The 15,924-nt window shown below is 44.7% G+C and overlaps 1 protein-coding gene across 3 annotated transcripts in view; it reads left to right on the top strand.

The window, feature by feature from the left end:
* The window catches only part of LOC141086200 (uncharacterized), a 38,377-nt gene that overhangs the window by 21,391 nt on the left and 1,062 nt on the right, over positions 1-15,924 (top strand). For all 3 annotated transcript variants that reach the window (XM_073572026.1, XM_073572027.1, XM_073572024.1), the window contains exons 2-4: positions 3,623-3,772; positions 9,068-9,196; positions 9,579-9,716. In XM_073572026.1, the coding sequence (XP_073428127.1) occupies positions 3,632-3,772; positions 9,068-9,196; positions 9,579-9,716 (408 nt within the window). In that variant the 5' untranslated portion in view covers positions 3,623-3,631. The remainder of the gene's footprint in view (positions 1-3,622; positions 3,773-9,067; positions 9,197-9,578; positions 9,717-15,924) is intronic.

Raw genomic sequence — 15,924 nt, 5'->3', positions numbered from 1 at the left:
GGCATGTGCTTTCAGCATCCAATTTGACCGAACTGGGAAGAAATGGCTGAATCCCAACCCTGGCTGTATCTGTGTCCTGAGGCCACAATCATAGCTGAAGTAGGGCTATGCCTGTGACCTCCTGGGACAGCTCCCTAAATTTGGGAAAGTCCAGTCTGTTTAGGGATGGTTGGGAGGTATGTTATTATACAGTGGGGGAAATAAGTATTTGATACACTGCTGATATTGCACGTTTTCCCATCTACAGGGAATGGAGAGATCTGTAATTTTTATCATAGGTACCCTTCAACTGGGAGACAGAAAGTAAAAATAAAAACCAGAAAATCACATTGTAGGAGTTTTATGTAATTAATTTGCTTTTGAAGAGGAGGAGGAGGAAGTCCGGGCTGCAGCTGATCCCTGGCTTCATGTTCAATCCCCACGAAGGCGGGGACAGTGTCACCAGCGCTGGTTGGGTGGCGGGGACCGCGAGTGCTGACACCGCTGGAATGGCACTGGCACAGGAGGGGAGTATAGGTTTTTTTTTTTTTTTCATTATTTTACGGGGGAAAAACATTTAGTTCAAGAAGGTGTTGTCCTAGTAGTGCACAACCCCTTTAATAACCTCACTGATGGCAGCCAAGATGTGTAAGTGCAGGGATTTCTGTCCATTCAATACTGAATTAATCAAGATTATTTGAAAATTCAGTTTCCATTGTTTTCATCATTTACATAACATTAACATGTTTATCCATCCTGTCGTTCTCATAGCTCTATGACTTTCCCTTCTTGGTGTTGCATTTTCAGTGTGGAGTGTGTATGGTTATGTGTTAGACTTCACGATGACGTTGGCATCCAGAAAGGAATCAGTGCTCCTGTAATTCCTATCGAACATCTGCCCAGAATATGCTGTGATCACTCATCAGCACAATGGGTAATGTGCTGTAATTGGTGGTAGTGTTGTCCTGCACCAGCGCAGTGATTGATGTTACCATGAGTGTACAGCCCCCAGGGGACGTGGGAGCACGCACAATGTTTCCATAGTGTATGAGGCAGCTTATGATAGTCACTCAAGGCGACAGGTAAATCAGTATGGGATCCTCATCATCTCTGACTCCTACCTCCGATCCTCCACGATTGTTTGTACCCCCGATACGGCCAACATATCCTGCTTTCGGCCTGCAGACTAGCCTGACGGTAATGAGATTACTATGACGTTTTTAGATGTAGGTCGGGGCCATGTCGATGGGTTTCCGCTTTTGTAATAAGCTGTGGTAGTATCTTGAATTTCTCCCACATATGAAGGGTTTACACACAGACATCTTCATTGTTGGAGCCGTACTCCTTTACAGGACTATCTGTCTGTCATGTTTTTTCTATAACCTGCCTCTGCTTGTTTTAAACTGAATTATATCATTGTTTCCAGAAGTGGGGTGATTTTCATTCTATGTATATTGTGACATGCCATCTATTGGCTTGAGATTAGGTGATTGTGAAGGCCATATCTTCTGATGCAGACCTCCACCCCTATTAACCCTGGAAACTTAGCCCTTATATAGTCTGGAGATGTGTTTTGGGTCATTTTTCTGTTGCAACAGAATTAATGGTACCACTAAGTGCAAACCAGGTGGGATGGCATGTTGTTGCAGAATGCGGTGGTAGCCATTCTGGGTAAGTGTGCCTTGAATTTGTAATAAACCATCAACAGTGTGACCAGCAAAGCACCATCACACCTTCCCTTCCATGCTTCACGGTGGGCACCACATATGTAGAAGCCTCTTTTCACCTTTTCTGCACATCATAAAGGCATGGCGGTTGGTAAATTTTGACTCGTCAGACCAAAGTACAGATTTCCACCGATGTAATATCTGGTCCTTGTGCTGCTTGGCTCAAACACATCTCTTCTTGTTTGCAGTCCTCATTAGTGGCTTCTTTGCATCAATTTGACCATAAGGCCCTGCTTCTCAATCTCCTTTGGGCAGGTGATCTGGATGCGTTTGCTACTTGATGTCTGTGCGACATTTGGGGCTTGTTATCTGAGGTGCTGTAAATTTTTGGTTTCTGAGGCTGATTACTCTCATGAACTCTTCTTCTGCCGCAGAAGTAATTCTTGGTGTTCCTCTCATGGGGAGGTCCTCATAAGAGCCAGTTTCAGTATAGTGACCAATTGTTTTTATGATCACACGTGAGGAGATTAACTTGCCGTCATGTCAGTGATGATGGATATCCTGGCTTAAAACAGTTGTGGAATAGAGATCAGCGTTGCATGAAACTGTGAACCAACATTGCTTCTAAAACAAAAAACACTTGACGGTTGCAAACGCTTTATGGTCAGTTAGTCACTGGAAGCCATTCCAACTGACCACCTGATGAAGCTGCTTGAGATAATGCCAAGGTGTTGAAAAAGCTGTCATCAGAGTAAAAGGTGGAGGGGAGTAATCGGGGGCTTCCTTCAGTATGAATCTACGCTGTGCACATTCCAAGAAAAACATGGCATGAACATGTGTGTCCAAACTTTTGACCGGTATTGTCGGTGGCATATCGCTAATCGTGACAGACCTTGCAGTCGCTATGGGGCCCTGGAGTTTGGAGGCCGGTGCCAGCACAGGTACCGGGTACTCCCGTTCGTCACCGCACTTATCCAGGATGCCGATACAGTTGAAAGCAATGAGAGATATCAGCTCCCTCTTCCATCAATCTGTCCATAAATTGAGAAAATAGATATCCGGCACCGTTGTGTGGAAAAATACCCTGGATGTCTGCACATATATTTGTCACATTATTAAAAAAACACCTTAATCTCACTTGGAACGGGTGCTCAATCCCAAATTGGAAAAACAGAACATTTAATTGTGAAGAAAAAGAAAAAATAGGATGGCACTCACCGTTCATGTGAATCAAATCATTTTATTTCACATACACAAGGCATCGGCATAGGCACGGGAGCAATGTGCTGGAAGACGGACAACAGCCGTTTCGCGCTCAATACGCTTCAACAGGTCCTATCATCAATCTCCCTGCACGTGTGAGCTGTGACATCATCGTGCCCGTTGCGCTGAGACGTCACTACATGGCGCCCACTCTGCTGAACAGTGCAGCGCTGCGGAAACTGGTGCAGTGGGGGAACGAGGACAAGTGAGAGTGTGTGTGTATATATATATATATATATATATATATATATATATATAATTTTTAAATCAATAGGGGAAAGTATACAGAGACCAAACTAGGTCCATTTATACAGTTAACAGGGCTGTGTGAGGCCCAATTATACAGTGTGGAGGTTTGTGGGGACCACTATACTGTACGGAGGTCCCCAATACAGTGTAATGGCCATCATATTGTGGGTACGGCTGTGTCAGGCTATCATACTGTTGGAGGTCACTATGGGGGTCATCATACTGTGCGTGTGGAGAGTACTATGTAGGCATTCACTATGGGTGTATCAGACTGTAAGGGCTGCAAAGATGTGAGATTTTCAATTCTGTGACTCCGCTGAATATTTTTTTTTTTTTAGGGGGGGGTGCTACGAGAGAGGACTTCTGCAATGGGACCCTATGAATTCTTTTTAGGCCCTTGGGTACTGAATATGTTGGCTGACAATATTCAAAAAAAAAAAAAATCACCATTTGTGTATTGATAGGCATCTGTAATGAGAAAACCTGGCCTTGCCCAACGTAAGAAAACTGGAGCGAAACCAGAATTAACAGAAGAACAAAAACAAGAGATCCGCGAGGCATTTGATTTGTTTGACACAGATGGGGCTGGTACGATCGATGTAAAGGAACTGAAGGTGGGTTCTGAGACAGAACATTTTGTAAATTGTAACTAAACTTTAATCCAATTATTTTCGGTAATATTTTGTAGACCTGTAAATTCCCTACATATCAGTGATGGTCAGGGTCCTGAGACCCCAACGATCACTCAGAAGCACACCGTTCTTGTCTATGCGGAAGCGGCGCACCGCAGCTGTGCTCAGCTGTCTTTGTAACACCGCTTTTGGTGGCTCAAACCTAGAAGCCGTTATTCCCTTCTCGTCCATGACAAGTAGAGACAGAAACAACCCTTTAAGTTTTTATGAGGAAAATCCTAAGGTTATGTATTGTACACGCTAATTTTCTGCAGTACATTTGGGGGTTCCTCTTCAATTGCCCTAAAAACGTGATTCAAATGAACCCCCGGTGGGGCTATAAAATGCCATGAACGGAGTACAAATTAAATGTAGGTTTTTTTTTCCTCTTCTTAAAGCGTTCATCTATTCTGCTGGGCACAGACAACTCACAAACCAAGCTCTGTGCCCGTCTAAATGAACGGATGTTTTCATTAAAACAAAAAGCTCACTTGAACTTAGTTTGTATTCTAAGGCACTGTCCGTGGTTAATATGAATCGGGCTTTTGATCAAAACTCCCAATAAAGGAACAGATGTTTGCGCTCTTCTATACACTTTTCAGTATCCAGAAAAGGGCACATGGCTTTTCTGTCTAAAAGCGCCGTAGATTTATTGCTGACATGCACCAGTTTTGGCTTAAAAGGGTTGTTCACTATTGGACAACCCCAGCTTAACCCCTTTACCCTCAAGGGTGGTTTGCATGTTAATGACCGGGCCAATTTTTACAATTCTGACCACTGTCCCTTTATGAGGCCATAATTCTGGAATGCTTCCATGGATTCTGGTGATTCTGACAGTTTTCTCATGACATATTGAACTTCATGTTAGTGGTAAAATTTCTTTTATATTACTTGTGATTATTTGTGGAAAAAATGGAAATTTTATGAAAATTTTGCAATTTTCCAACTTTGAATTTTCATGCCCTTAAATCACAGAGATATGTCACACAAAATACTTAATAAGTAACATTTCCCACATGTTTACTTTACATCAGTACAATTTTGGAACCCAAACTTTTTTTTGTTAGGAAGTTATAAGGGTTAAAGTTGACCAGCGAGTTCTGATTTTTACAACACCATTTTTTATTTTTTTAGGGACCACATCACATTTGAAGTCACTTGAGGGGTCGATATGATAGAAAATACCCAAAAGCAACACCATTCTAAAAACTGCACCCCTCAAGGTGCTCAAAACCACATTCAAAAAGTTTATTAACCCTTCAGGTGCTTCACAGGAATTTTTTGAATGTTTAAAAAAAAAATAAAAATGGTCATTTAACTTTTTTGCAAAAAAATTTACTTCAGATCCAATTTTTTTTTTATTTTTACCAAGGGTAATAGGAGGAATTGGACCCCAAAAGTTTTTGTGCAATTTGTCCTGAGTACGCCGATACCCCATATGTGCAGGTAAACCACTGTTTGGGCTCATGGCAGAGCTCGGAAGAGAAGGAGTACCATTTGACTTTTCTACTCAAAATTGGCTGGAATTGAAAACGGACGCCATGTCGTGTTTGGAGAGCCCCTGGTGTGCCTAAAGAGTGGAAACCACCCACAAGTGACACCATTTTGTAAACTAGACACCCCCCCCTAATGAACTTGTCTAGATGTGTGGTGAGCACTTTGAACCCCCAAGTGCTTCACAGAAGTTTATAACGTAGAGCCGTAAAAATAAAAAATCATATTTTTTTTTTCACAAAAATTATTTTTTTGCCCCCAATTTTTTCATTTTCCCAAGGGTGACAGGAGAAATTGAACGCCAAAAGTTGTTGTGCAATTTGTCCTGAGTATGCTGATACCCCACGTATGGGGGTAAACCACTGTTTGAGCGCATGGCAGAGCTCGGAAGGGAAGGAGCACCAGATTTTACTGTTATGGTTGCAGGTGCCATGACCCACTTGGAGAGCCCATGAGGTGCAAAACAGCAGAACCCCTATAAGTGACCCTATTTTACGAACTACACGTCTCATTGAATTTATCTAGGTGCAGTGATCATATTGACACCATGGGTTTTATAGAATTTCATACTATTGGGCAGTGAGGACAAAATAACTACATTTTTACTACAAAAATTTTGTTTTAGCCAAAGATTTTACATTTTCACACAAGAAGTGGTAAAAATGGCAACAAAATTTGTCTCACAATTTCTACTGAACGTAACAATACCCCATATATGGCTATACAGTTCTATTTAGCCATGATGAGAGACTTGGGACGAACGGAGCACTATTTGCCTATTCAAGGGAATGGGTCTGTGCACATGTCGGTGTGATTCCACAGACCATGTGTCTGTGGGCAAAATACGCTGACATGTCCATTTTTTAATTTCCGCACAGGCCATAAAACGTCTCGCACACGTGCATACACGTAACACACATTGATGTCATCCATGTGACACGCATTGGCACAGGCTAAGAAGCGTTAAAGTAAGCGCTGTTCCCTGGCGCCAGGTGCTGAACACGACTCTCAACATTTTCCCCTGCATTGCCTGCGATCGGCACGAGCAAGGGATAATGATGAGTTACATATAAGTAATAAAAGAGACAGCAGGCGGCGGATGATGGGACTATTACTCCCATCAGCCTACCCCTGCTGCTGCTAATAACGGTGATAGAAGGAGCGGCGGATGGAATTATTCTTCTGCGTGGGTTCCCCCCCTATTTTTGATAACCAGCCTTGCTGAAGCTGGTTATCAAGAATAGAGGGGTCCCTACTCTATTTTTTTAATTATTTAAATAAATAACTAAAAAAAAAAAACGATGTGGAGTGGCCCCCCCATTTTTGACAACCAGCCTTGTTAAAGCTCACAGCTGGGGACTGGTATTCTCAGGCTGGTAAGGGGCCATGGATATTGATCCCCCCCAACCTAAAAATAGCAGCCCGCAGCTGCCCAGAAAAGGCACATCTATTAGATGTGCCAATTCTGGTGCTGTGCCCAACTCTCACTTGCCCTGTAGTGGTGGCAAGTGGGGTTGATGTCACCTTTGTATTGTCAGGTGACATCAAGCCCATGGCTTAGGGCGGTTTCACACTTGCGTTTAGGGCCGCCGCTAAGCCCTGCCCCCTGCCGCGCCTCCTCCTGTAGCTCCGCCTCCGGGCGCATGACGCTGCATGCGTCATGCGTCCCCTATCTTTATCACTGAGGACGCAGGCCGTGCGCAGTATGCGTTTGGCGGTGCCTGCGTCCTTTTGACGGTGCGCCGACCAGCGCCAAACGCAACCTGTTGCAGTTTGGTTGCGCTCGGAGCACCGTCAAAAGGACGCAGGAGCCGCCAAACACATACTGCGCACAGCCTGCGTCCCCAGTGATAAAGATAGGGGACGCATGACGCATGCAGCATCATGCGCCCGGAGGCGGAGCTACCGGAGGAGGCGGGGCTTAGCGGCGGCCGTGCGCAGGCCGATGCTGCGGCCCTAAACGCAAGTGTGAAACCGGTCTTAGTAATGGAGAGACTGCTATAAGACACCCATCCATTACTAATCCTATAGTTGTATTGTAAATAAAGACACCCAGAATAAAGTCCTTTATTTGGAGAAAAAAAAAAAAAAATGGCACAGACTCCTTTATTAATCTCAATTAAACCATACTTACAACCTCACCTAATCCCTGTGAAGCCCTTGATCTCCTGTAATAAAATTAAAATAAAAAAGCAATAATATACCATACCTGTCCATCGTTGTGTCTCACGCCGTAATCCATGTCTGGGGATATACGGTTTGCAACCTGGATGGTGATAAAATGTGACCGACCCGGCTGAAAACTACTGGTGAATGAGCTGCTGGGAATGCCGTGTCAGTGACGGGGGTGACGTTATAGAGGTTACCTTCGGTCACTGGGCTCCGTTCCCAGCCAGTCTGAGCTGTGATGAGATCCCTGCTAGCACATTCATAGATATGCAAGCAGATTAGACTATGAATCTGTCCCTAACTGTCAGCGGAGGTTGGCACTCTAGGGATATTCAATTTGGCAGCCCCGCTCCACGGCGGCTTACCCTTACTTCCCTATAAGAGGGACTGTATTCCAATACTAGAATAAAATTTTTTGCCCAGGTAAAAGGGCTATTAGTAAAATGATGTGTTATGCCCAGATGAAAGGGTTATATTGAAGTAAATATTTGGCAGAGTAAGTTAATTGCCAGTTTTAAGGTCACAAGATTGTCCATCCTTCTCAGACCAATCTTTATTCAAGAAAACATATAATACTAGATAGGACAGTCATGTCCGCAGGGATTATATTATTTGTTTGTTGTTATCCTTCTTGGTCATCCTAAATTGATACCGTATATACTCGAGTATAAGTTGATCCAAGTATAAGTCGACCCCCCTAATTTTGCCACAAAAAACTGGGAGAACTTATTGACTCGAGTATAAGTCTAGGGTGGGAAATGCTCCATAGATTATTCCCCCATATGGTGTCCCCAGAAGAAGCTCCATAGATTGTTCCACCATATGCTGCCCCCATAAGAAGCTCCATAGATTGTTCCACCATATGCTGCCCCCATAAGAAGCTCCATAGATTGTTCCACCATATGCTGCCCACATGCTGCTGCTGCATGTAAAAATAAAAAAACGACATACTCACCTCTCCGTCGCTGGGTGTCAGATTCTCACCTGTCCTGCGTCCATGGCTGCTCACCGCTATCTGCTACATCATCAGTCAGTGACGTTCAGACTGCAGGGGGCGCGGCGCGCACTAACCACGTCACCGCGACCTCTGCTGTCTGAAGTCACTGACCGATGACAGACAGCAGCAAGCAGCCATGGACGCAGGACAGGTGAGTATCGCTATACTTACCCGTCCTGACGCTGTGTCTTGAGCCCCCAGCTTCTCCGCGCTCTCTCTTCCTGCCTTCAGCGGTCACGTGGTACAGCTCATTAAAACTCATGAATATGCGCATATTCATGAGTTTTAATGAGCGGCACCACATGACCGCTGAAGGCAGGAAGAGAGAGCACGGGGAGAAGCTGGGGGCTCAAGACACAGCGTCAGGACGGGTAAGTATGACCTGACACCCCCACTCCCTCCGACCCCCTTTGTATATGACTCGAATATAAGACGAGAGGGGGACTTTCAGCCCAATTTTTTGGGCTGAAAATCTCGACTTATATTCGAGTATATACGGTAAATATATATATGAGAAATAATTGATTTAGTTGCTAATATACCACTTTCTTTCCTGATTCTAATTTGTCTTCATATAGGTAGCCATGCGTGCGTTAGGTTTTGAGCCAAAGAAAGAAGAAATGAAAAAAATGATAGCTGATATTGATAAAGATGGTTCTGGCACCATTGACTTTGAGGATTTCTTATCTCTAATGACACATAAGATGGTAAGTGGAAGAACTTGGGGAAGATTTGCTAAGCTGCACTACAATTCTGGCACAATTTCCAAGCCTTGCACCGCAAGAACCCCATGTCCTGCCTTGCTTGATAAAGGGCATGACATGGCTTAAGATGTAACATCGTGCCAGAAACCTGTGCTAACATGTTTGTGCATTAAGTCAGCCATCAAATGGTGTAAACTTTGATTGTTCGGTCTGTAATTTCACCATATCTATCAGACAGTGTGAGCGGCCATGATAAATCTGATACATTGTATCTGGTTTGAAAATGTGGTCACTTTTAGAAACTCTGCCCCATGTTTTATTTTATGTAATAATCTCTGCACAACTTTTTTTTTTAAATGTTGCATTGATTCTCTTTTACAATTAGAGTGAGAAAGACTCTAAAGAAGAAATTATGAAAGCTTTCCGGCTATTTGATGATGACGGCACAGGAAAGATATCTTTTAAAAATCTAAAAAGGGTTGCCAAAGAATTAGGTGAGAACCTCACAGATGAAGAATTGCAGGTATGTAATGGCATCCTAATGAAGGATATCGAAAGACTATCAGTATTATTTCTTTTGCATAAATCTGTAGAATGAGACATTTTCCTCCTATCCCAGATCGTCATAGTCTCCAGCACCATCGTCTGTAAAAGGTTGTTGGCAGTCTCCGCTAAAAAAAAATGCAATAAGAAGTGATCTAAGTGTTTTATCCACTCCAAAATGGAATCACTAAAAACATTGTCGAACTGAAAAAAAGGAAACCTCCCAAAGCTCTATTAAAGGCTAAATAAAAATGGTATGGGTCTCAGCAAATGGTGCCAAGAAAATAAATACATTTTTCACAATTTCTCATTACTTGGAAGTTTTTTCCCATTTTTCAGTGTAGTATGTTAATATGGGGGTCATACAAATATGCAAATCGTCTTCAGGAAAAAATTGCGTTCATACGGCTATGTGGGTGAGAATATTAAAAAGTCATGGCTCTTGGAAGAAGGAAAGGGAAAGGGTGAAAGCTCAAAAAAAAATATAAACCCTTTATGGATCAGATATATTTTGAAAGGTATTCCCAAGATTTCGATTAACTGTACATTGTATCCTAACAGTAACATCATTCATTTTCATGTGCAGCATGCAGCATTTCAGAGTGCTTCAACCCTATGTAATGAAAGGTCAGCCAGTGTTGGTACATGTGCACCCAGGGCTGTGGAGTCAGTATAAAATGGTTCGACTCCTAAAATAAATAATTAATTGGGTTCAGTAGTACAATGCAGGATGTGCTGTAAATGTTTTCATAGTAATTTAAGAAAGTTATGAAATGACCTATAAATGTCCCGTTCCTGATCTAAGGATCTCGGCTTATAGTTGAGATGAATCTGTGCTGCACTTTATGCACATGCCCAGTAGTAAGGCAGTGCTGTGGGGTCATAGTGGAGATGAATCTGTGCTGCACTTTATGTACATGCTCAGTAGTGAGACCGTGCTGTGGAGTCATAGTGGAGATGAATCTGTGCTGCACTTTATGTACATGCTCAGTAGTGACCAGTGCTGTGGAGTCGGAGTGGAGATGAATCTGTGCTGCACTTTATGCACACGCTCAGTAGTGAGGACGTGCTGAGGAGATGAATCTGTGCTGCACTTTATGTACGTGCTCAGTAGTGAGGCAGTGCTGTGGAGTTGTAGATGTGATGAATCTGTGCTGCGCTTTTATGTACATGCTCAGTAGTGAGGCAGTGCTGTGGAGTCGTAGTGGAGATGAATCTGTGCTGCACTTTATGTACATGCTCAGTAGTGAGGCTGTGCTGTGGAGATGAATCTGTTCTGCACTTTATGCACATGCTCAGTAGTGAGGCAGTGCTGTGGGGTCGTAGTGGAGATGAATCTGTTCTGCTCTTTATGTACATGCTCAGTAGTGAGGCTGTGCTGTGGAGATGAATCTGTTCTGCACTTTATGCACATGCTCAGTAATGAGGCTGTGTTGTGGAGTCGTAGTGGAAATGAATCTGTGCTGCACTTTATGCACATGCTCAGTAATGAGGCTGTGTTGTGGAGTCGTAGTGGAGATGAATCTGTGCTGCACTTTATGCACATGCTCAGTAGTGAGGCTGTGTTGTGGAGTCGTAGTGGAAATGAATCTGTGCTGCACTTTATGTACATGCTCAGTAGTGAGGTAGTGCTGTGGAGTCGTAGTGGAGATGAATCTGTGCTGCACTTTATGCACATGCTCAGTAGTGAGGTAGTGCTGTGGGGTTGTAGTGGAGATGAATCTGTGCTGCACTTTATGTACATGCTCAGTAGTGAGGCAGTGCTGTGGGGTTGTAGTGGAGATGAATCTGTGCTGCATTTTATGTACATGCTCAGTAGTGAGGCAGTGCTGTGGAGTCGTAGTGGAGATGAATCTGTGCTGCACTTTATGTACATGCTCAGTAGTGAGGCAGTGCTGTGGGGTTGTAGTGAAGATGAATCTGTGCTGCACTTTATGTACATGCTCAGTAGTGAGGCAGTGCTGTGGAGTCGTAGTGGAGATGAATCTGTTCTGCTCTTTATGTACATGCTCAGTAGTGAGGCAGTGCTGTGGAGTCAAATCTGTTCTGCTCTTTATGTACATGCTCAGTAGTGAGGCAGTGCTGTGGGGTTGTAGTGGAGATGAATTTGTACTGCACTTTATGCACATGCTCAGTAGTGAGGCAGTGCTGTGGAGTCATAGTGGAGATGAATCTGTGCTGCACTTTATGCACATGCTCAGTAGTGAGGCAGTGCTGTGGAGTCGTAGTGGAGATGAATCTGTGCTGCACTTTATGCACATGCTCAGTAGTGAGGCAGTGCTGTGGAGTCGTAGTGGAGATGAATCTGTGCTGCACTTTATGTACATGCTCAGTAGTGAGGCAGTGCTGTGGGGTTGTAGTGAAGATGAATCTGTGCTGCACTTTATGTACATGCTCAGTAGTGAGGCAGTGCTGTGGGGTCGTAGTGGAGATGAATCTGTGCTGCACTTTATGTACATGCTCACTAGTGAGGCAGTGCTGTGGAGTCGTAGTGGAGATGAATCTGTGCTGCACTTTATGTACATGCTCAGTAGTGAGGCAGTGCTGTGGAGTCGTAGTGGAAATGAATCTGTTCTGCTCTTTATGTACATGCTCAGTAGTGAGGCAGTGCTGTGGAGTCGTAGTGGAGATGAATCTGTTCTGCTCTTTATGTACATGCTCTGTAGTGAGGCAGTGCTGTGGAGTCATAGTGGAGATGAATCTGTTCTGCTCTTTATGTACATGCTCTGTAGTGAGGCAGTGCTGTGGGGTTGTAGTGGAGATGAATTTGTACTGCACTTTATGTATATGCTCAGTAGTGACCAGTGCTGTGGAGTCGTAGTGGAGATGAATCTGTGCTGCACTTTATGTACATGCACAGTAGTGAGGCAGTGCTGTGGGGTTGTAGTGGAGATGAATCTGTGCTGCACTTTATGTACATGCTCAGTAGTGAGGCAGTGCTGTGGAGTCGGAGGTGAGATGAATCTGTTCTGCACTTTATGTACATGCCCACTAGTGAGGCAGTGCTGTGGAGATGAATCTGTGCTGCACTTTATGTCCATGCTCAGTAGTGAGGCAGTGCTGTGGAGATGAATCTGTGCTGCACTTTATGTCCATGCTCAGTAGTGAGGCAGTGCTGTGGAGATGAATCTGTGCTGCACTTTATGTACATGCTCAGTAGTGACCAGTGCTGTGGAGTCGGAGTGGAGATGAATCTGTGCTGCACTTTATGCACACGCTCAGTAGTGAGGACGTGCTGAGGAGATGAATCTGTGCTGCACTTTATGTACGTGCTCAGTAGTGAGGCAGTGCTGTGGAGTTGTAGATGTGATGAATCTGTGCTGCGCTTTTATGTACATGCTCAGTAGTGAGGCAGTGCTGTGGAGTCGTAGTGGAGATGAATCTGTGCTGCACTTTATGTACATGCTCAGTAGTGAGGCTGTGCTGTGGAGATGAATCTGTTCTGCACTTTATGCACATGCTCAGTAGTGAGGCAGTGCTGTGGGGTCGTAGTGGAGATGAATCTGTTCTGCTCTTTATGTACATGCTCAGTAGTGAGGCTGTGCTGTGGAGATGAATCTGTTCTGCACTTTATGCACATGCTCAGTAATGAGGCTGTGTTGTGGAGTCGTAGTGGAAATGAATCTGTGCTGCACTTTATGCACATGCTCAGTAATGAGGCTGTGTTGTGGAGTCGTAGTGGAGATGAATCTGTGCTGCACTTTATGCACATGCTCAGTAGTGAGGCTGTGTTGTGGAGTCGTAGTGGAAATGAATCTGTGCTGCACTTTATGTACATGCTCAGTAGTGAGGTAGTGCTGTGGAGTCGTAGTGGAGATGAATCTGTGCTGCACTTTATGCACATGCTCAGTAGTGAGGTAGTGCTGTGGGGTTGTAGTGGAGATGAATCTGTGCTGCACTTTATGTACATGCTCAGTAGTGAGGCAGTGCTGTGGGGTTGTAGTGGAGATGAATCTGTGCTGCATTTTATGTACATGCTCAGTAGTGAGGCAGTGCTGTGGAGTCGTAGTGGAGATGAATCTGTGCTGCACTTTATGTACATGCTCAGTAGTGAGGCAGTGCTGTGGGGTTGTAGTGAAGATGAATCTGTGCTGCACTTTATGTACATGCTCAGTAGTGAGGCAGTGCTGTGGAGTCGTAGTGGAGATGAATCTGTTCTGCTCTTTATGTACATGCTCAGTAGTGAGGCAGTGCTGTGGAGTCAAATCTGTTCTGCTCTTTATGTACATGCTCAGTAGTGAGGCAGTGCTGTGGGGTTGTAGTGGAGATGAATTTGTACTGCACTTTATGCACATGCTCAGTAGTGAGGCAGTGCTGTGGAGTCATAGTGGAGATGAATCTGTGCTGCACTTTATGCACATGCTCAGTAGTGAGGCAGTGCTGTGGAGTCGTAGTGGAGATGAATCTGTGCTGCACTTTATGCACATGCTCAGTAGTGAGGCAGTGCTGTGGAGTCGTAGTGGAGATGAATCTGTGCTGCACTTTATGTACATGCTCAGTAGTGAGGCAGTGCTGTGGGGTTGTAGTGAAGATGAATCTGTGCTGCACTTTATGTACATGCTCAGTAGTGAGGCAGTGCTGTGGGGTCGTAGTGGAGATGAATCTGTGCTGCACTTTATGTACATGCTCACTAGTGAGGCAGTGCTGTGGAGTCGTAGTGGAGATGAATCTGTGCTGCACTTTATGTACATGCTCAGTAGTGAGGCAGTGCTGTGGAGTCGTAGTGGAAATGAATCTGTTCTGCTCTTTATGTACATGCTCAGTAGTGAGGCAGTGCTGTGGAGTCGTAGTGGAGATGAATCTGTTCTGCTCTTTATGTACATGCTCTGTAGTGAGGCAGTGCTGTGGAGTCATAGTGGAGATGAATCTGTTCTGCTCTTTATGTACATGCTCTGTAGTGAGGCAGTGCTGTGGGGTTGTAGTGGAGATGAATTTGTACTGCACTTTATGTATATGCTCAGTAGTGACCAGTGCTGTGGAGTCGTAGTGGAGATGAATCTGTGCTGCACTTTATGTACATGCACAGTAGTGAGGCAGTGCTGTGGGGTTGTAGTGGAGATGAATCTGTGCTGCACTTTATGTACATGCTCAGTAGTGAGGCAGTGCTGTGGAGTCGGAGGTGAGATGAATCTGTTCTGCACTTTATGTACATGCCCACTAGTGAGGCAGTGCTGTGGAGATGAATCTGTGCTGCACTTTATGTCCATGCTCAGTAGTGAGGCAGTGCTGTGGAGATGAATCTGTGCTGCACTTTATGTCCATGCTCAGTAGTGAGGCAGTGCTGTGGAGATGAATCTGTGCTGCACTTTATGTCCATGCTCAGTAGTGAGGCAGTGCTGTGGGGTCGGAGTCAGGGAAATTGAGGAGTCTGGGTTTGGCTTGCTGACTTCACAGCCCTGCGTGCACCGTTCCAGTCTGATTTCATCCCGCATAAAGCACTGGTTTTCCATGTACAGTGGGTTTGCACGTTCGCAGTTTGCCCATTCTTCCTCACACAGAGAAGACTGATGTGACTGTTATGTCCCCTTTGTTCCACTATGCTCCATCCTGCTGTATGACGGCTGCAGTGTAGTATTGCAAAAAGAGGTCCACAAGAGCCAGTAATAAATAAGCTATGGTTTGAATTACCCGTCTAGTAACTTTGATTTTTTTTTTTTTTGGTCACCGCTGGAGTGACGCTTTAAGGCCAGGGTTAGACTTGTGTGAAATGTGTATGTATTTCTATGCAGCTGAACGCTCCGATCGGAGTGGCCGCGGCAGTGCTGGGTAATGACGTGCAAGACTCGTCCTAGTTTCTCGCAAGTCTGACCCCGGCCTAAACACAAGTCCCCTATCCTGGTCGTATACTCTCTCTGGCGCCTTCTCCATTTTTTTTGGCCCTGGTCTGTTATCACAGTCCCATCTTGTGAGCGCAGCTTCTGACTGACAAGCTGTCAATGCGAGTCTGAGAGCCGTAACGAGGCCTGAACGAGGCTCTCATCTCATAGACTTGCATTGATTGGTGACCTACAGCTCGCTCCATGAAGCACTTCAGCAGCCAACAGCTCCCAAACTGCATAAGATGGCCCGGAGCAACGGCAAAAACTGATGAAAACACCGGAAGGTGAGAGACAGAGGGCAGGGGATTTTAAGCAGCGCTGAAATAAAAAAAAAAAAAAAAAATCTGGTGGTAGGGCTGCTTTGAACAT

The sequence above is a fragment of the Dendrobates tinctorius genome, unplaced genomic scaffold, assembly GCF_039654945.1.
Source record: "Dendrobates tinctorius isolate UK_male_01 unplaced genomic scaffold, ASM3965494v1 ptg000030l, whole genome shotgun sequence".
In the NCBI taxonomy this organism is placed as follows: Eukaryota; Metazoa; Chordata; class Amphibia; order Anura; family Dendrobatidae; genus Dendrobates; species Dendrobates tinctorius.
Note: the sequence above shows the minus strand (reverse complement) of the source record. Positions and strands in the feature narration are given on the sequence as shown.